Source organism: Canis lupus, chromosome 2, assembly GCF_011100685.1.
Source record: "Canis lupus familiaris isolate Mischka breed German Shepherd chromosome 2, alternate assembly UU_Cfam_GSD_1.0, whole genome shotgun sequence".
NCBI classification, from domain to species: domain Eukaryota; kingdom Metazoa; phylum Chordata; class Mammalia; order Carnivora; family Canidae; genus Canis; species Canis lupus.
This window is the reverse complement of record NC_049223.1, coordinates 4,645,619-4,667,057: the sequence shown is the minus strand read 5'-3', so window position 1 is coordinate 4,667,057 and position 21,439 is coordinate 4,645,619. Positions and strand designations below refer to the sequence as shown.

Below are 21,439 nucleotides of genomic sequence, written 5' to 3'. Positions count from 1 at the left end.
ACCCTTTTCCCAGCTCAGCCAAAATGTCCTCATGTCAAAAACTTACACGATTTCTCCATAGATATGTCACACATATCCATATATTTGAGTCAAAGTCTAATAAGATCACATATTATGATAAATTGTAGCAATTATAATACATACTATTAGAGAATAGAACACATTTCTTTTACACTATTGGTTTTCTTTTCTTTTCTTTTTTTTCTTTCTTCCCTCCCTCCCTCCCTCCCTCCCTTCTTTCCTTCCTTCCTTTAGATTTTATTTGTTTATTCATGAGAGATACAGAGAGGGAGAAGCAGGCTCCACGCAGGAAGCCCCATGTGGGACTCAATCCCAGGACTCTGGGTCACCACCTAAGCAGAAGGCAGGTGCTCAAACACCGAGCCACCCAGGCATCCCTACATTATTGGTTTTCTAATTCAAAACTTACATGTGTAATTTGTACATTGATACTGTTATGCCTTTCTGTTTCCTAATAATAATGGAATTAAATGGGTAGGAAAATTCAAGCCCTGTTGTAGGAGCTAATTTAAAATATTTTATGAAGCCGGTTTCCTGGGTTGCAATAGAAAAGGCTATATCTCCACTCTCTGCCACCTTTAAAAGTTATTTTTAAAAATGCTATATGCCTACATTTGTTTTCAGAGAAGAACATTTTCTCTGATGTCTTCCTGCTCAGAAGACAGAATATAGTTCATTTTGTATTTCCTAAGTGAGATGAAACAAAATTTTTTATACAATGTGATCTAGTTATACTTTGTTCAGTGTAATTTGCTTTGGCATATTACTTCATAGAGAAGCTCACTCACCCAGAGTCAGAAATCCTGCATGTAAGAAAAGAGTAATTAGGTAACATTGTATAAAAATCATGAGTTCATTCTCATATCATTCATTGAACTATATATGAATTATTATGCCAGATACAAGGGATGCAAAGATAAATAAGAAAGAGCTTTTCCCAAAGAGAAAACAACCTACTCTGGGAGAGACAAACATAATTTTGACACAATGTTAACAGCAATGAAACAAAAATATGCACAAACAGCCATGGGAAACTGGCCAGAGTTCCTAAGTAATTGGCCTAGGGGGAAGACCAGGGAGGACTCAGAGAAGTCTTAGCTGTCCTCAGTATGATGTTTAGAAACAGAGAGGTCAATACAAGAAACAAAATTGGTATAGACAGGCCTTGGGGTCTGGAAATTGGGGAAACAGGTATAAAGCAGTGATTTTTTTTTTTTTTTTTAATCATAAATTGCTTTGTACTGCAGGGCCTGGTTGACTCAGTCTGTTAGCATCCAACTTTTTTTTTTTTTAGCATCCAACTCTTGATCAGGGTCCTGAGTTCAAGCCCCACAGTGGGCTCCCAGTGTGGAGCCTTCTAAAAAAAATTGCTTTGTATTGTTATTTTAAGAACTGTGTATCAAATATTTTATAGAAAATGAAAATCTTAAAATGTATCACTAAAGGGGGAGCCTGGGTGGCTTAGTTGGTTAAGCAGCTGCCTTCAGTTCAGGTCAAGATCTCCAGTCCTGGGATGGCAATGGCATTGAGCTCTCTGCTCTGCCGGGAGCCTGCTTTGCCCTCGCTCTACTTCTCCCCTTGCTTGTGCTCTCTCTCTCAAATAAATAAATAAAATCTTTTAAAAGTATATATCATGAGACAGTAAGGTAACTAGGTGTCCTATTAAAATAGTGGCAAAGATCCTAAAAAACAAACTTTTACATGTGATGCTTACTTTCATACTGTATCCTGAGTAGAGAAAATGTATATTATAGGAAACTAGTGAGCAAATCTGTGACTTAGCAACAGGGGCACTGTATAAAAATGAGTTAAGTACCCAGAGGCACTTTTTATCCCTTTCTCTCAAGAATTTTCCCTTCCTACATTCTGAAACCAACGGTTTTGATTTCCTAGAGCTACTGTCACAAAGTGCCACAAACTGGATGCTTCAAAACAGGACTTTATTGTCTGATGGCTCTGGAAGCTAGAAGTCTAGAATCAAGGCATTGACAGGACCATGCTCCCTCTGAAACCTATAGGGAAACTACCTTGCCCTGCCAGCTTCTGGTGGTTTGCCTGCAGTCCTTAGCTTGCAGGGGCCTCACTCCAACCATCCCTCTTCCTGTGATATCCTCCCTGGGTCTCCATGGTCGTGTGGCTGTGTTTTTATAAGGACACCAGTCATATTGGCTTAAGAGCCCACCCTGCTCCAGGGTGACCTCATCTTAACCTACCTACCTAATTATACCTGCAAGGACCATATTTCCGCGTGGCACATGCAAAAAATCTCAGGGTGAAAACTTCAATGTGTCTTTTCAGGGGGACAGAATTCAGTCCAATACCGTTCGTTTCAGAATGTAGGAAGGGAAAATTCTTGAGAGAAAGGGATAAAAAGAGGCTAGGTAAAAATGTCATCCTTGTCTTCCTATGCTGCAACCTGAAGAGAGCTCATTCCTGGCTTGACCCTGTGGAGAGGGAGGGAGAACGAGCTCTAAACAGGAATGTGCTGCTGCAGACTGAACAGGAGTTTGACTCAACTTTGTATTCCTGAGCCAAAGCTGAAACAGACCCGAGAAGAATTTTTGAACAAAAATAATAGAGCAGGTAGACTAGGGATTCTCTGGATCACTGAGAGTGAACAAGAAGGCAAAGAACAAATGGCTGCATGTCTTCTTTAACCATAAGAAATGCCATATTTATGAGAAAACAGTATCACATGAGCTCATTTTCTTTTACTCCAGGCAATCCAAGTACCAAAGAAATTTAAAACCATTTTACCTTAAAAGAAAACGTAGTAATTGATAATACTTCAAAAACTGAAGACATGTAAGTCTTACCATGGGCCCTGCCCAGTAACAGCTCAGGAGCAAGGTAGTCCGGGGTTCCAAGAATTCGCGCATCATCTACTGGGGCCGCTCCTCGCCTTACACTCTTTGGAGTTCGGTATGGAGTTTCTGATTTGACCTGATTTGGGGTCTGCCAATTTAAAAAGAGTTTTCAGTAAATCTCTTCATTCCTTCTACAGTGAACAGAAATACTAAAACAAAAGCAAAGCTAGGCAGTCAGGCATAAAAGCCATACTCTAATCCTTGATAAATTTTGAAAATGGACTCATTACCAACGATGATTCCAAACAGTCCTAGTATCTGGTGAAATTATTTTTTTTTAAGATTTTATTTATTTATTAGAGACAGAGACAGAGAGAGAGAGAGAGAGAAGCAGGCTCCATGCAGGGAGCCTGACATGGGACTCGATCCTGGGTCCCCATGATCACACCCTGGGCCGAAGGCGGCGCTAAACTGCTAAGCCACTAGGGCTGCCCATCTGGTGAAATTAAATAGCTTAGATAAGACCAATTACTTTAATAAGATCTAGATATGCATGCAAGAATGAAGAAATCTGTAAGAATTTGATAGCGTGGATTTTTTTAAAAAAGATTTGAGAGAGAGAGAGAGCACAAGCAGGGGGAGCGGCAGAGGGAGAAACAGGTTCCCCACTGAGCAGGGAGCTGGATGTGGGACTGGATTCCAGAACCCTGGGATCATGACCTGACCCAAAGGCAGACACTTAACCAACTGAGCCACCCCAGCACCCTGATAGCATGGATTAATACAAACTTAAGAATGGTCACTGAAGGATGCTATGGTTGAAAATGACTGAATTTTATGTGACTGAACACATAAGCTGAAGTAAATGTAAATAACCTCTTGTGCTAATCAGTATTTGTTTAAGATATCCTGTATTCTCACAAGGACTCTGTGAGACCAGTGGGACAGGTGTCAGCACATTCTACGGAGAGACAAGAAATAGGCTCTGAGGAAAAGGAACTTCTAAGTCACTCAGTGAGTTCTGATTAGAAAACCCCAAGTCTTAATTGAGGTGACCTTAATTCAGTTTGCATATTTTCTATTTTATGATGTCTCTCCAAAAAAAGAAAAAAAAATTAAAACTTTGGGATTATTAAGATTAAAAAAATGAAAACTTTGGGATTATTAAGATGAAGATTATTAGACAATAAAAACAGAAGACTTGAAATATATACTTTCCAACTATTTTCTTTGAAAAGAAGAGATAATGTAGGAAGGTCCTTGGAAGGGAGTAAGATAGACTGAACTTTAATATTGTAACTTGGAGTTGCTTTCATCAAGTGAAAATATGTGTCTGTAAATAAGTAAACATGTGAAAGTCTAGGGGCACCTGGGTGGCTCAGTCTGTTAAGTGTCTGCCTTTGGCTCAGGTCATGATCTTGGGGTCCTGCGATCAAGCCCCACAGCGGGCTCCTGGTGCAGCAGGGAGTCTGCTTCTCCCTCTCCCTATGCCCCTTCCTTCTTCCCCGACTCATGAGCATGATCTCCCTCAGAAAAGAAAATCTTAAAAAAATAATAATAATAAAATAAAATCTTAAAAAAAAAAAAAAAAAAAAGCAAAAAAAGAAAATATGTGAAAGTCCAGAGAGCAAATGCAGGAGGCTCTATAGTTAATAAAATTACCACCAGCTTTACCTTTCTGCATCAAAACCTCCAATAATCCATAGATTCCTAACCATCAAAACAGAACTTTATGATTAATCTCAGAAAGTCTAGGTGAGAGGCAAGTATCTGGCCTTCAGAGTTTCTTGTTATAAAATCTAGAGACAAAGTGTTAAAAAGTTATCACATACCTGATATGGCACATAGGATATTCCTTTTTGGCTAGGGGTTATAGCCATGGGATATGAACCACTATAAACACAGGAAATATCCATTGCATCTAAAGAGGTAACACTCATTTTGGATGGTTCTGAGTTATTGGACGCATTAATATGACTGTTAAAACTTCGAAAAGCTACTGCATTTCTTTTAGATAAGGTTAATGTTTTTAACACATCAGAAGACGAAGCTAACATTTTTTGGCTACTGGCTTGGACAGCCAGATTCTCATCATCTTTTGGCAAGGGATTTTCTTGCCAGCTGGGTGATACAGCAAGTAGGTCTTCAATGTTTGATTCTTCAAAAGAAGATTCTCTGATGCTTTTATCTGGATCTAAGGACTGCCTTTCTAATGAACTTTCCATTATAGAAATTCCAGGAAAAGATGAATCAGAGTCCATACAGATACTTTTAGAAGCTCTCTCATCATCAGAACCCAGAAAGCTAGAACTTAAGAACTTCTTATTATTCTTGTTGCAATCTTCATCCAATTCACACATAAGGTTTTTTGCTATCATTGGGATAGGTGATTTTTCTGGGGTTTGTTGTTTATCAATGGAAGAATTGACCATGTTCTCCTTATTGGCACAGTCACTTTGTTGACTTTCACATACCGATAGCTTCAGGTCTTGGACTTCATTGGTTAAGCTTGTCCTTTGATTTATATAACCATTACTTTTTTCATTTCTAGACTTATGCTCTATACAATTTTTTTTATTCTGTATGATGTTCTGACAAGGACTAGAGTCAACTAACTCAGAATTTCTTTTAAAACCTCTTTTTCCACAGTATTCTTCAGTCCCATCACTGGGATCCACAACCCACTGATCCGATTGATGGAAAACACACCGGGTGGTGTCAGTGGCCACATTAACATTATTTATGTCCAGTTCTCTTGCTTCCCAAGAAACTTCTCCAGGGAAGCATTTTTTAGCCAGGTTTACACAAGAGCTTCCAGTCGCAGGAATGATACTGCTGTTATGAATAGGAGAAAGGGTTAATTCAAAATCCTTTTTATTGAAACCTTTTGTCTCAATGGCATCGGTAGATTTTGTACACGAAGACTTTTCTATTATATTCCAACTCATCACTGTAGAGCCCAGTGCATCATCACTTTCCTAAGAGGGAGAAAAAAACACTCTTTTAGTTGTATAAAACCGAGATTCTTGAATCTTTTAAACCTCTGTTGATTTCGGTGGAATAGATGACCTCATAAATTACTATGCTACCTATTCCCAGTTTCCACTGGAACAATAGAACAATGATATCACAGAATTAAAAAGCATAAACAATTAAAGTATGTTTTATTAGGTATTGAATGAAACAGCAGCCTAAAATTCAAATAAACTATTTTCTAATATGCACTTGCATAATTTAATATGTATTTGATATTCTATAATACATATTTGATACGTAGTATTTACAGAGGACAAATTAATAGGCAACATTTTCAGGTAAAATTGAGGGTAAAGCTATATTATGTATATATTTGGTTTGCAATAGCGATATAGATGATTCTGTTTTGAATTACAAAATGCACAGGACTTAAAAATATAGTTAATGGAAAATTATAGACAAAAATTTTGTTAAACAGATCACTTTGCACAAGTATAATAAAACCAAGCTGATAAAGGTGAAGCTAAACTATCCATAATTTATAATTAAAACCCAAAATAACAGAAATTAAAATCCACTGTCAACAAGATGAAATGATGATGCAAATGATAATAACAAAATACTTATACAATATGTTTTCTTGAACAGGAAAGAGGTGAACTAACAGTATTAGGAATGGAAACCTGTTTGTCCTGTAGTGTGTATTATCTATAGAGCAGCCTATAAGAGACGAAAAAAGATTGAGAAATCCTGCCTTGACTAAAAAATAATCTGACCTGACTTCTAGAATACAAATATCCAACAGTGAAGACCATCATATTACTGAGAATAATATTCATTGAATTTCTTAAGACTAGAGTCTAGGTTTCCCTTCAACATGATATAATTTGACGGAATATACAGGGAAATGAAGACTATCTTGACTGCCATTTACCTAAGTTTCATTTCCTTACAGAATTTACACAGAAAAGTATAAAGTATCTCCGTCATTCATGTGACATGAAATTGGCCTGGGTTCAGATAAATGTCCCTCTAACCTGGCAGTCTTTTTCCCATCTGGGACTGCTGTGGCACTCAGACTCCACACTGGACAGGAAGGTGTGGCTCTGACTGCTGGCACTTGATGTAGCCAGCCTTCTCCTGGACTGCAGTAGATTAGATGTCAGGCACTTCACAGGCATCCCAGGATCGGAGGTAACTGTTTCAAGACCTGGAGGGAACAGAAAACACTGAGGCTTATGTCACATCCTTGAGCTCCTCACTGAACCTGAATCTTTCCAGTTAATTAGGCAAGGTATTAATAAGTATGTATATCAGGACTCTGTCTGTGTAAACATTATTTAATCCACAGGACAGCTCAGGTATTTTAGACATACAAGTACGGTTATGAACGTTTAGGAAAAAAAACAAAACAAAAACCAAAAATAACCCTTAACATTCACAAGTGAAAATCAGGACAAAAGAACTAAATTGTAATTAGGGGAACACCCATTATCCAATTTGAAACTCATCTTGATAAAGGAGTATTATTGATATGCTATATCCACATATGTTATAAGATGGGAATGTCACTAAATTTACTCAGTTCAATTTGTGTTTAATTAAAACCATAGTTTTAGGGGTGCCTGGGTGGCACATCAGTTCAGCATCTGATTGTTGGTTTCGGCTCTGGTTGTAATTCCAGGGTCGTGACACTGAGCCTCGAATTTGGGTTCCATGCTTAGCACAGAGTCTTGATTGAGATGCTCTCTCTCTCTCCCTGCCCTTCCCACTTGTGTTCTCTCTCTCTCAAATTAAAAAAATACCTTTATTCTAATGTTGAAGTTTATGTGATTACAAGTGTGAAATTATCCACATCCATAAAGATTTTTGTTTTTTTTTCAATACTACTGTAAGATAGTGACTTGGCTAACAGCAAGATAGTGACTTGGCTAACAGCAAGCCAGTGCAAGATGGTAGCATCACCTACATGATACATGTTGGTTTATTACATAAACTCTTGTTTCTGAACTTATGAGACAAAATAGGCAACTATGCTTTTACTAAAGATCATAGTTTGTGCATATACAGATTTTCCATGTATGGATACGATCTGTATATCTTGTTTTTTCTTTCCCAAAGAGTTTAGGTAAAACACATTACTTTAATCCCAAGTAAGTTTGTACAGTTTTTTGATTTAATGAACCTTGGAACTTTATATATATATTTTTTTAATTTTTATTTATTTATGATAGTCACACAGAGAGAGAGAGAGAGAGAGGGGGGCAGAGACACAGGCAGAGGGAGAAGCAGGCTCCATGCACCGGGAGCCCGACGTGGGACTCGATCTCGGGTCTCCAGGATCGCGCCCTGGGCCAAAGGCAGGCGCCAAACCGCTGCGCCACCCAGGGATCCCGAACCTTGGAACTTTAAAATTAGAAGTATAGAGTTCCAATGGCCATATATTTTTTTAAAGTTTTTTTTTTTTTTTTTAAGATTTTACTTATTTATTCATGGGAGACATACAGAGAGAGGCAGAGACACAGGCAGGAGGAGAAGCAGACTTGCTGCAGGAAGCCCAATGTGGGACTCTATCCCAAGGCCGTGGGATCATGACCTGAGCCAAAGGCAGACGCTCAACCAACCAAGCCACCCAGGCGGCAACCCCAATGGCCATCTAAAACAACTTTATTTTTGGTACATAAACCCTCTCAGTGAAATTCCTGAAACTCACTGGACACTGACCTTGATAGTTGACTAAACCACTCAGCTTACCTTTCCCCCTAATGTGGACATTTCTGTCTACCCCAATGCCATGTGCATACTGTATACTTGCTAAAGAGTTTTTTTTGGATCACTGATATGATGAGACCATTTCTCTCTTTGGAACTTTTGATGATTCCCCTTGTTCTACAGCTTAAATTCTAGGTTCCCTGTAATGACAATTGATCCTTCCCCATCTATCTGCTAAATGTCCTTTCCCATTGCACATGCTTCTCATTCTGACATAACATATTCAGTCCCCATTGTCTGAAGATGGGATACTTTCAAGTGTCCATGCCTTTGTTCATTCCTCTATCTGAAATGCTTTTTTTTTTTTTTTAAGATTTTATTTATTTATTCATGACAGACAGAGAGAGAGGGAGAGACACAGGCAGAGGGAGAAGCAGGCTCTCCACAAGAAGAGCCCGATGTGGGACTCAATCCCAGACTCCGAGATCACACCCTGAGCTGAAGGCAGACGCTAAACCGCTGAGCCACCCAGACATCCCTGAAATTCTCTTTTCTAATACATTTGGAGTTATTGCTGTGTCTTTACTGAGAAACATTCCTGATTTTCTCAATTAGCATTTAACACTGTCTGTGTTGTATCACAGTATCCTTCTTATGATTTTAGAGGAGCTATTGTTAATCCTTTTACACATGTAGTCAACACAGAATTACAAGTTCTTCTGAGGCAAGGACTGCTCTCATTCATCTTAATAGCCACATAGTGACCAGCAGGGTGCCTTGCCCTGATCTACTTCTGACTAGATGAAGAAAACAACTCAGGAAGATGCATGTACTTTCATTTAAGAATAAGGCTGTAGTAACATCTGCATATTCTGTATTTTAGTAGTTTTGTATTTATCAAAGCTATATACATTTTTCAGCCACTTAGTTTTCCATAGAAGTGATTTTGACAGAAGAAATAAGACTCAGTGACTGTGGAAGAAAGGGTCAATGGACAGAAAATTTTATTTGCAATCAGGACTTGGCTTACCCATTACTAGTGTGAAACTAAACGTTTTCAAACATTAGGTTTCTCATTTCTAAGTGAGATATCCTGGACATGTACAGATTTGAGGACCAAATTCAAAATGAGGTTAACGTCTATGAAAACATGTTAACTAATTGTTCTTTAAAGCGTCATTATTCACATTCTTAAGACAAAGAACATGACTGAAGAGAACTAAATCATCCACATTTCTGGGCACCTGGGTAGCTCAGTCAGTTAAGCGTCTGCCTTCAGCTCAGGTCATGATCCTGAAATCCCAGGATCAAGTCCTATGTCTGGCTCCCTGCTCAGGAGGGAGTCTGGGTCTCCCTCTGCCCCTACCCTACTCATGCTTACATGCATTCTCTCTCTCTCAAATAAACAAATAAAATCTTTTTTAAGAAACCATCCACCCTTGCTGACTTATAAAAGGTGAAGTGCTATACAAATGTCCCATTCTCTTCCTCTACTACTTTTGTTTTTTTATCGTATGCTAATAAAAAATTATATTTTTACTTCAGCTATTTTATTTCAAAATCTTTTGGAAATAATTTTATAAAGACACAAAATATTATAGGTACTATATCTTCTCTATATAAATCTTCCATAGACCCAGTACAGTGAAATTTATCCAATGATCATTCTAATACCAAGCTAATTGAAGCATATCTCATTAGCTAGATATTTTACTCTGTTGACTTACAGAACTGCAACTGGGGAGCCTGGCTGGTTCAGTCAGTAGAGCATGTGACTCTTGATCTTAGGGTTGTAATTTCCAGCCCTATGTTGGGTGTAGAGACTACTTAAAATAAAAATTTTATAAAAAAAAAAAAAAAAAAAAAAAGATCTGCAGCAATCTGTGTCAGAAATGGCATTTACATTAGGAAATGTAGGAATGCCACAGACTGTTCAAGTATTGGCTTTCAAACCTACATTAGAAATTAAAAAATTCAAAAATATTTTGTTTCTCAAAAGACACACTTAATGGAATAAACTATCATTTCTTTTATACTCACATGAGTGTAGTAGTTTGCTAGAATAAGGAGTGGTATCCCTGTGATCTATAGACATGGGACAAATTAGTCCTTGAGAAAGCTGTGATGTTTCAAATACATGGGTTGAAAGAATATTTGCAGAGTCTTTGTCTTTTTCTGCAGCTGGTGTGTACTATGAAAGAAAAAAACAAATGCTATGATTTAACTCTACAAAAATACCACCTAAATACCAACCATTTAAGTAGATAATGTTAAAGTAACTCAACATCCTTGATATTTAAATTTATTTATTTATTTTTTGATATTTAAATTTAAATTTATTTTAAACAAGTTTGAAAATTTTAAGTGGCAATCATGAAAGGGCATGTTATGTGAGTTTTTTCTAATCAAATACTTACAAATCTTAAAGAGCTGATGAGAGATAACACTTGTCCTGGGGTTCTTGAATAATCTTGTCTAGGTTTAGCCATTGACGGTGTTGTAAGGATATCCATCATATTGATATCTATGTATGGAAAGAAAAGTATATGAAATTCTTTAAAAACTTCAATGCCGTTGACTTACTAGGCAATAATCATCTGTTCTAAACTTTGTCTCCTTTTCCACATTATTAACATTATCTTTAACACTAGCTCGTGTAAGATGAACATATCCAGAGAAGCCACCACATGACAGAGTAAACATATACAACCAAGCTGACAGAGAAATACAAATACTGTATGACTCCTATTATATATAGAATCTTAAAAAACAAAACAAAAATAAGCTCCCAGGTATAAAGAACAGATTGGTGGATGCCAGAAACGGGTGGGGGATAGGAGAAATGGATGAAAAGGGTCAAATAAATAAATATTTCCCTATTAAAAAAAAGCAAGTGATTGAAATTGTTAAACTTTCATAGAACAGTCTTGCTCTAAAATGAATAGAACACAATGTAATGACCCAAATTAGGGAGTAGTCACTAAACAAGAATATTACCCCACTGGCAACAAAATAATTCTTGGTAAATCAAATACTAGAAAAGGATGTGGTAAGAAATATTAAGAAAGGAATATTAGGAATATAAATTAAATTTCAATAGGTCAAGATAGAAATTTATGCAGAATTTTTATCAGTTTCAGGGCATAACATTGTAAAATAATTCAATGTTCACTACATTATATGTGAGTTCTAAGGAACACAGTACTTTAGATACCAAAAATGGTAGGTGCCTGGCTGGTTCAGTCGGTAGAGCATGTGACTCCCTGATCTCAGGGTCATGAGTTAGAGCCCTACATTTCATTGGGTACATAGATCCCTTTGTCTGTATTTGTTATCCTGTACTTTTCATACCCATAATTTATTCATTTCATAACTAGAAGCCTGTGTCTTCCACCCCCTTTCACCCATTTTTTACCCTTTTGCCCTTTCTCCCCAACATTTATCAGTTTGTTCTCTGTATTAATGGGTCTTGTCTCTGCTTTGTTTTTTTAGATTCCATATATAAGTGAAATCATAAGTACTTCTCTTTCTGTCTAACTTATTTCATTTAGCATAATCCTGTCTAGGTCCATCCATGTTGTCACAAATGGCAAGACCTCATTCTTCTTTTATGGCTGAGTACTATTGTATTGTGTGTGTGTATACCACATCTTCTTTTTTTTTTTTTTTTTTTTAAGATTTTATTTATTTATTCATGAGAGACACAGAGAGAGAAGCAGAGACATAGGCAGAGGGAGAAGTGAGTTCCTCTCAGGGAGCCTGATGCAGGATTCGACCCTCAGACCCGGGATCAGGACCTGAGCCGAAGGCAGATGCTCAACCACTGAGACACCCAGGCATCCCTGCACTACATCTTCTTTATCCATTCATCTAATGATGGACACTTGGATTGCTTCCCTATCTTGGCTATTGGAAACACTGCTGCAATTAACATAAGAATGCACAATATCTTTTTGAATTAGTATTTTTGTTTTCTTTGGGTAAATATCCAGTGTACTGTATAGTAAGGAACATCCTTAGTGGCTTCTCATCTAGCCACCTGTACTCAAATATTATTATTACTGCTGTGAAGCATCTGAGTAGTTATGTGAAATGGGATTAATAAAAATCATAAATACCTCACATCAGCTCAGGTCAGATTTTATCAAATTAAATGAAAATCCTTAGGTATTCAAAACTTTTTGAAATTTGTACTTGCAGTTTAAGATTGATAGATCTGTATTTCTTTTTAAAAAATTAAAATTCCTCCCCCCCCAAAAAAAAATTACAATCCCATGGTAAGCCCAATTTTGTGCTCTACTGTTCATTTACTTCTAAATGCTATCATTTTAATAGGTAACACAATAGGTTACCAAATTTTTAATTTTTTAATTTATTTATGATAGTCACAGAGAGAGAGAGAGGCAGAGACATAGGCAGAGGGAGAAGCAGGCTCCATGCACCGGGAGCCTGACGTGGGATTCGATCCCGGGTCTCCAGGATCGCGCCCTGGGCCAAAGGCAGGCGCCAAACCGCTGCGCCACCCAGGGATCCCTAGGTTACCAAATTGATAAGCTCACAGGTATTCATGTTTCTATGATAAACGTAAGTAGGGGCAGCCCTGGTGGCGCAGCGGTTTGGCGCCGCCTGCAGCCTGGGGTGTGATCCTAGAGACCCGGGATCGAGTCCCAGGTCGGGCTCCCGGCATGGAGCCTGCTTCTCCCTCTGCCTGTGTCTCTGCCTCTGTCTCTCTGTGTCTATGAATAAATAAATAAAATGTTTAAAAAATAAATAAATAAACATAAGTAATTTCTAGTTTCTCCTTATAAGAAACAAAGGTGCTACAAAGTTTTATTCATTCATTTTCTTCTCTTGAACAGTTTCCTTAGAATAAATTCCAAGACAGACTAGGTCAAAAAGAATTAAACTTTTTTGTTTCTTTTTTTTAAATTTTTAATAAAGATTTTGTTTATTTATTCATGAGACAAGAAAGACAGAGAGAGAAAGAGACAGAGAGGCAGAGACACAGGCAGAGGGAGAAGCAGGCTCCATGCAGGGAGCCCGATGTGGGACTCGATCCCGGGACTCCCGGATCACACCCTGGGCCAAAGGCAGGCGCTAAACCGCTGAGCCACCCGGGCTGCCCAACTTTTTTGTTTCTTAAAACACATTGATAGATATCTGTTGGAAAGCACTGTGCTAATAATCTATAGTGTTTCTAGAAAAACTAACTGTGCTTTTGCAGCCTCATTAACTTTAGATCTTCAGTTCTCTTTTTTTTGCCTAGCTTAATAGTGTGATTCATTTGCTATTTTTTAAATTAGCATTACTTTCATCACTAGTAGTGAAATTAACATACTTCCAAAACAAGTGTCTGAATTGTGTTCAGTTTGTCTTTTATCAAGGTCTTTGTGGTGATCTTGTCTGTGTGAATAAGTTCTGTAGGCATTATGGTTCATCATGTTATAGGTATTTTAGTCATTTTACCAATGTTTATTTTATTTATTTATTTATTTTTTTCATTTTACCAATGTTTAATTGTTCAAATCAGTTTCAATAGAGACAAAAAGTCAGGAGAACAGAAATTCTGAGTTCCTCTTTGAAGATTCAAAGATTTTTGAGTGCCTTTGAGGATTTAGGAACAATTATTCCCATTCTCATCTTTATGTATTTAATTTTTAAAGATTGTATTTATTTATTCATGAGAGACAAAAAAAGAGAGGCAGAAAAACACAGGGAGAGGGAGAAACAGTCTCCCTGCAGGGAGCCCAATGCGGGACCTCGGAATCATGACCTAAGCTGAAGGCAAATCCTCAACCACTGAGCAACCCAGGCATCCCTCATATTTATTTTTAATACCATTATGCTTTTCTAGTCTTTCTTTGGAACAAATAATCATCAAATTTTAGCCACTATAAGCTAACAAAATAATGTAAGTTAATAGCATGTAGTTGTTGGGTTTTAAAAAGGTACTAACCTGCTATTTTCCTTACCTCTATTCAAAGTAATTTTGGAAAGCCCAAAATCTGTTAGTTTAATATGACCTTCATTTGAAATAAGCATATTGTCTGGTTTCAAATCCCTGCACATAGAAAAGACAAATAGCAGATAATTAAAAAAGAGCTAGTGGTAATGTTAGAAATAGCAAGGAAATACCCAGAAAGTTGCAGCAGAATCAAACCCTATTTATTTTCTCTAAAATAAGACACTTATCACTGGCTCTGAAAGTACAAAAAAAAAAAAAAAACACTCTCTGTAAATAATCTTCTGTATATCTGAACCTACAAGAAAGTGAACTGATTTAATACTAGATTATCTTTGGCATTATTTATTAGATAGCCTATTAAAACAAATAAACCTCAGGCCAAGTCAAAATCATATTTACCTCTTTCAAGGAGGGTAAGACTAAACTTTAAGAGAGAAGAGCCACTTAGAACATGACTTTAGTTGCAGAGTGAAACATTGTAAGTTAGAATTATAAAATACAGCACTTTTGTATGACAGTAGCAGAGTGGGAAAATTCTTCACAACAAAATGGTGTACCCATGCTCAAAGCAACATATTTAAAACACAGGGAGGGGAGGAGATGAAAGAAGAGTTGATGGAGTTTCTATTTTTTTTTTTTAATTTAGTGCTTTTATTTATTTTTTTAAAAGACATTATTGATGAGAGAGAGAGAAAGAGAGAACCTGAGCTGGGGGAGGGGCAGAGGGAGAAGCAGACTCTCTGTTGAGCAGGGAGCCCAATGTGGGGCTTGATCCCAGCACTCTGGGATCATGACCTGAGCTTAAGGCAGATGGTTAACCAACTAAGCCCTCATTAGAAGAAATTCTATCTTCTAAACTCACACAAGTTACTCCCAAACTTTAGATAACCTGGATACATGGGCACATGGTTATGCAAATATTTCCAACTCAAATATCTAATACATAATTTGATTACTTCCACTTTTAAGGAATAGTTTGTAGAACTTTACCTGTGGATGATTCCATGTCTGTGAAGATAGTCCAGAGCCAAGGCTACTTCAGAAATATATTTCACAGCCATCTCTTCATCAAAGTAACCATATATATGTAGGAGAGACTTGACATCTCCACCAATAAGATATTCCATTACCTATCAAAAAGGAATATATATGTCACAAAATAAAAACAACATTATTACTTTAAAAACATTAGTTGTTACAATTATACATTTTTAGCATGGTTCTGCAACAGACACATTTTCTTGATATCACTACATATTAATAACCAAGTTTGCTCATGTTGCCATATAGTTTTTTTTTTTTTTTTAAGATTTTATTTATTCATGAGAGATACAGAGAGAGAGAGAGGCAGAGATACAGGCAGAGTGAGAATCAGGCTCCGTGCCGGGAGCGTGATGTAGGACTCGATCCCAGGAATCACCCTGAGCTGAAGGCAGATGCTCAACTGCTGAACCACCTAGGCGTCCTGCCATATAATTTTTTAAAGTGAAGTTAAACTGTTTAATCTGAACAAAAATTCAGACTTACAGAAAAAGTATAAGAATAGTCCCATATATTTTTCTTTTTTTTCCATATATTTTTCATCTAGATTCACCCACTGTGAGCATTTTGCCACATTTGCTTTTTTCCTCTCCACATGTAGGAATATAAAATAAATGTTAATAACATAATTATGTTACATAATAAACAAAAGACACAAATATTAACATAAATATCTTAAATTCATGTATTTTTATTCTGACTAAACGGTTTTAAAAATGTGGCAACCGGGGATCCCTGGGTGGCGCAGTGGTTTAGTGCCTGCCTTTGGCCCAGGGCACGATCCTGGAGACCCGGGATCGAATCCCACGTCAGGCTCCCGGTGCATGGAGCCTGCTTTTCCCTCTGCCTATGTCTCTGCCTCTCTCTCTCTCTCCCTGTGTGACTATCATAAATTTAAAAAAAAAGAAAAAAAAATGTGGCAACATCAACAACTGACATTTACAGCTTTTAAGGTTTTGCTAAATAACTGGAGAATAAAGTTGAAGAGGTCATGACCTGTCACCGCCAAATTTTTCAACATGTATCTTCTAACAAGGATTTTTTTTTTTAAGATTTTATTTATTGGGATCCCTGGGTGGCGCAGCGGTTTGGCGCCTGCCTTTGGCCCAGGGTGCGATCCTGGAGACCCGGGATCGAGTCCCACGTCGGGCTCCCTGCATGGAGCCTGCTTCTCTCTCTGCCTGTGTCTCTGCCTCTCTCTCTCTCTCTGTGACTATCATAAATAAATAAAAATTTTAAAAAAAAGATTTTATTTATTTATTCATGAGAAACACAGAGTGAAAGGCAGAAACACAGGCAGAGGGAGAAGCAGGCTCCATGCAGGGAGCCCGACGTGGGACTCGATCCAGGGTCTCCAGGATCAGGCCCTGGGCTGAAGGCAGCGCTAAACCGCTGAGCCACCCAGGCTGTCCTAACAAGGATATTTTTACATTACTACGGAAAAATAAAATTTAAGGAATTTTACACTAATATAATAATATAATCTATAGTCCGTGTTCAAATTTCTCTGAGCATCTATTTTTTTTATTTTTTATTTTTTTTTAATTTTACTTATTTATGATAGGCACACAGTGAGAGAGAGAGAGAGGCAGAGACACAGGCAGAGGGAGAAGCAGGCTCCATGCACCGGGAGCCTGACGTGGGATTCGATCCTGGGTCTCCGGGATCGCGCTCTGGGCCAAAGGCAGGCACTAAACCGCTGCGCCACCCAGGGATCCCTTCTCTGAGCATCTAAATAAATGTCCTTACAGGGCATCCCTGGGTGGCTCAGTGGTTTGGCGCCTGCCTTTGGCCCAGGGCAGGATCCTGGAGTCCTGGGATCAAGTCCTGCATCAGGCTCCCTGCATGGAGCCTGCTTCTCCCTCTGCCTCTCTCTCTCTCTCTCTATCATGAATAAATAAATAAATAAATCTTTAAAAAAATAATAAATATCCTTAACAGCAATTTCCCTCACCCTCTTGCTCAAGCTAGGACCCCCATGGGATTTAGTTATCATGGTTGTTCAGGCTCCTTTAATCTAGGGCAGTTTTTTGCCTTTTTTTTTTGAGGGGGGCAGTCTTTCCTGACATCTGATTATTTCCTCACTACTCAATTCAGGTTTGCATTTTTGGCAGGAATTCTAAATAAGTAATGTTGACTTTTTCTTAGAGATTCCCACCAGTTGAGACACCTAATGTCAGCATGTTCCGTTACCGGTGATGTTAACTTTGATCACTTAGTTAAGGTCGTGATTTCCATATGTCTCCATTGAAGAAACACTTTTTTAATCCCTTGGTAATTAATAAGTAATGGGGGGAAATACTTCTAGAGTATGTAAATAAGCTACTTCCCAACAAATGTGCAAGCACTGATCTTAGCATCGTGTGACCAGAGATGATTCTTGTTTGAATTCACTATTGCTATGTGGTTGCAGAGCTCTACTATTCCTCTACATACAGTAGTCATTATTCTATAAAACTCATATAGTTTTAAGGTATAAAACACTGCCTCGTAATAACTTCATAAAACTAAGTCCTTTCTTTCCTCTTTAGGTCAATAGTTTCCCTGCTAGTCAATGTTCACTGATGAGATCAATCATTAAAACATTTACTAAGCTCAAAATCTGTGCTACACACTGTGCTAGCTCTGGTAATTTAAGTATGAATAAAATGTCTCTGCACTGAAAGAGTTTATAATTCAGTAGAAGGCAAATAAATAAACAGATACTGTATTTGAGCTCATGAGAATGTTTATTTTCTTACATCCTCATCAACAATAATTATTGATCCTTTTTATCTGTCATTCTATGAAAAAGTGGACTTATTTATTTTCAAGAAGATTTAGGACTTTCAGGGAGATTTAGGGTCTTTACACTATTTTTGGTCTTTTTTTTAAAGATTCTATTTTTAAGGGGCCCTGGGTGGCTGAGTACATGATCCCAGGGTCCTGGAACTGAGACCCCCCCTTCAGGCTCCCCGCAAGGAGCCTGCCTTTCCCTCTGCCTATGTCTCTGCCTCTCTCTGTGGGTCTCTCATAAATAAATAAAATTTTTAAAAATTCTACTTTTAAGTAATCTCTACACCCAATGTGGGCCTCGAACCCATAACCCCAAGATCAAGAGTCACATGCTCCACTGACTGAGCCAGCCAGGTACCTCTATTTTTGGTCTTGTATGTGTCTTCTCTGAATATTTTCTCCAAACTTGATATTTGACTACATAAATGGTTATTTTGTGTCAAATGTTTAATTTTGTTCTTAATAAGACCTACACCAATTTATGATTATAAAAATATTCACATCAGTTTTGTTCTAGTACTTTTTTTTTGAAAGATTTTATTTATTTGAGAGAGTACACATGAGCGAGCACGAGTGGGTGGGGAGGGGCAGACAGAGAGGGATAAGCAGATTCCTTAGGGAGCTCCATTTGGGGCTCTATCCCAGGACTCTGGGATCATGACCTGAGCCAAAGGCAGACATTTAACCAACTGAGCGACCCAGGTACCCCTTTCTAGTACTTTCATGGATTCCTTTTACGTAGAAATCTATGATACAAAAAGGGGAAACAAATGACCCTCGCACTAACTCTAGTTTCATAACCATGCAGAAAATTATTTCAAGTGACTTCAAAAACTAGAATTTTGGGATGCCTGGGTGGCTCAGCGGTTGAGCATCTGCCTTTGGCTCGGGGTGTGGTCCCGGCATCCTGGGATCAAGTCCCACATTGGGCTGCCTCGAGGAGCCTGCTTTTCCCTCTGCCTATATCTCTGCCTCTCTGTGTCTTTCATGAATAAATAAAATCTTAAAAAAAAAAAAAAAAACTAGAATTTTGATAGTATATCCTAAGGACAAAAAGAGCTGCAAAACAACAATAACAACAACAACAAAAAAAAAACCTAAATTGAATCCGGTTGTTTTAGTGTCAAAAAAAATATTGATATCATTATTTTCAAAATATTAGATATACATAATGTTGTAACTTAAAGCAAATTAATAATTATGTAATTAGGAACCCAGATGGTCAGGGTAAAAGAATACATTTTTTTTCAGAATTTTTTTTTTCAAAGATTTTATTTATTCATTCACAGAGAGAGAGAGAGAGAGAGAGAGAGAGAGGCAGAGACACAGTCAGAGGGAGAAGCAGGCTCAATGCAGGAAGCCCGACGTGGGACTCGATCCTGGGTCTCCAGGATCACACCCTGGGCTGCAGGCGGCTAAACCACTGCGCCACTGGGGCTGCCCTTTCCAGAATATTTTTGTATGTTATATACTCTTCAAAGATGTTAAGTAAAAATTTGATAATTTCCCATTGAATTGGAAATTTCATCATGAACTTATGATACATTTTTCTCCTTCTATAAAAATGTTATAGGGGCGCCTGGCTGGCTCAGTCAGATAAGTGTCCAACTCTTGATTTCAGCTCATGATCTCAGGGTTGTAAAATTGAGTCCCACCTTGGGCTCTGTGCTGGGTGTAGAGCCTGCTTAAGATTCTCTCTCTCCCTCTGCTCTGCTCCCCTCTAAAAAAAAATGTTATAAAATACATAAGTCACAGGGATAAAAAGTACAGGATAGGAAATACAGTCAATGATGTTGCAATAACTTTGGTGACAGATGGTAACTAGACTTATTGTGGGGATCATTTCATAATGTATAAAAATATGGAATCACTATGATTTACACCTGAAACTAATAGGATATTGTTTTTAATCCTTTAATTCTTTCTGGTGCTCTCTAATCCCTTTACTACATACTGCTTCATATGCACTGTGTGATTAAATAGTCCTCTACCTTCTCTGGAATGGAATGTATCAATGTTTCCTTTTTTTTTTTTTCCTGTAAGGTGCCAAACAGTAAATATTTTATGCTTTGCAAGACATGATCTGTGGGCAAATACCTCACTCTTGTAATGTAGCACAACAACAGATAGTAAGGAAACAAAAGGATACAATTGTGTTCCAATAAAATACTTGTTCAGTGAAGTTCAAATTTCATATAATTTTCATGTATAATGAAATATTCTTCCTTTGATTTTTTCAACATTTTAAAAATGCAAATACTATTCTCAGCTTACAGGCTGTGCAGAAACAGTGGGCCATATGTGGTTCACCACAGGCTTAAAAGATGGAAAGTCAATTATTCCTATAGTACTTGGTTTTCACCTTCCTACTGCTGCTCTGTATTGTTTTCAACTCTTTCAGATAGAGAACCACCCTATAAAGTAGACCCACATCTCTGGCTTTCTTAAAACCTAGGCGTCTCCTAAGGGGCTGTCTTTAATATTGCTTTGAGGGTGAATTCCAACACAAATTTGTATCTTTGCTCCAAAATCCCTCCCCACAGCATTATCAGGTTTTATCTCTCACAGAGAAGGTCACTGCAACTAGGTACCATGCTAAGGTATTCATTTTGGAATGTTGTTTAGATTGGTAAAAGAACCCAAACCAACTCATCAATAGGGCATTTGTTTTTTCTTTTTTTTTTTCATTTTTAAATTTTTTTAAATTTTAAAATTTTTTATTGGAATTCAATTTGCCAACATAGAGTATAACACCCAGTGCTCATCCCATCAAGTGCCCCCCTCAGTGAAGGGCATTTGTTATAAAAATTATGGAATTCCTAAATAAATCCATGTGATTCTGCATAGCCATTAAAAAGGATGAGGTCACCAGTAAGTGGGAAAAAAATATGTAGAACACCATTTATAATATGATCACATTTCTTGTACTTAAACTCTGTAAAAACTTATTGATCTTGAATTAGTCCTAATGTAAAAATGGTGCCCACCACTCTCCTAGAAAAACTCTGTACTCTCCAAAGTTTTCTGGCCCTCCCATCAAATATTTGAAACCACATAAATGTTAGCCTAAATCTGTTAGTTACTCACAGATTTACTGAAAGACTAGAAATGGATTTAAACATCAGGTGCCAAAAGAGTTTTA

General features: G+C 37.6%; 1 protein-coding gene across 3 annotated transcripts in view; it reads right to left on the bottom strand.

Moving 5' to 3' along the window:
* Positions 1-21,439, bottom strand: part of MASTL (microtubule associated serine/threonine kinase like) — a 34,808-nt gene that overhangs the window by 6,942 nt on the left and 6,427 nt on the right. For all 3 annotated transcript variants that reach the window (XM_038529730.1, XM_038529731.1, XM_038529732.1), the window contains 7 exons: positions 15,472-15,611; positions 14,489-14,577; positions 10,934-11,040; positions 10,557-10,707; positions 6,842-7,014; positions 4,661-5,806; positions 2,838-2,976 (listed from right to left, as the gene is read on the bottom strand). In XM_038529730.1, coding sequence (XP_038385658.1) covers positions 2,838-2,976; positions 4,661-5,806; positions 6,842-7,014; positions 10,557-10,707; positions 10,934-11,040; positions 14,489-14,577; positions 15,472-15,611 — 1,945 coding nt within the window. The remainder of the gene's footprint in view (positions 1-2,837; positions 2,977-4,660; positions 5,807-6,841; positions 7,015-10,556; positions 10,708-10,933; positions 11,041-14,488; positions 14,578-15,471; positions 15,612-21,439) is intronic.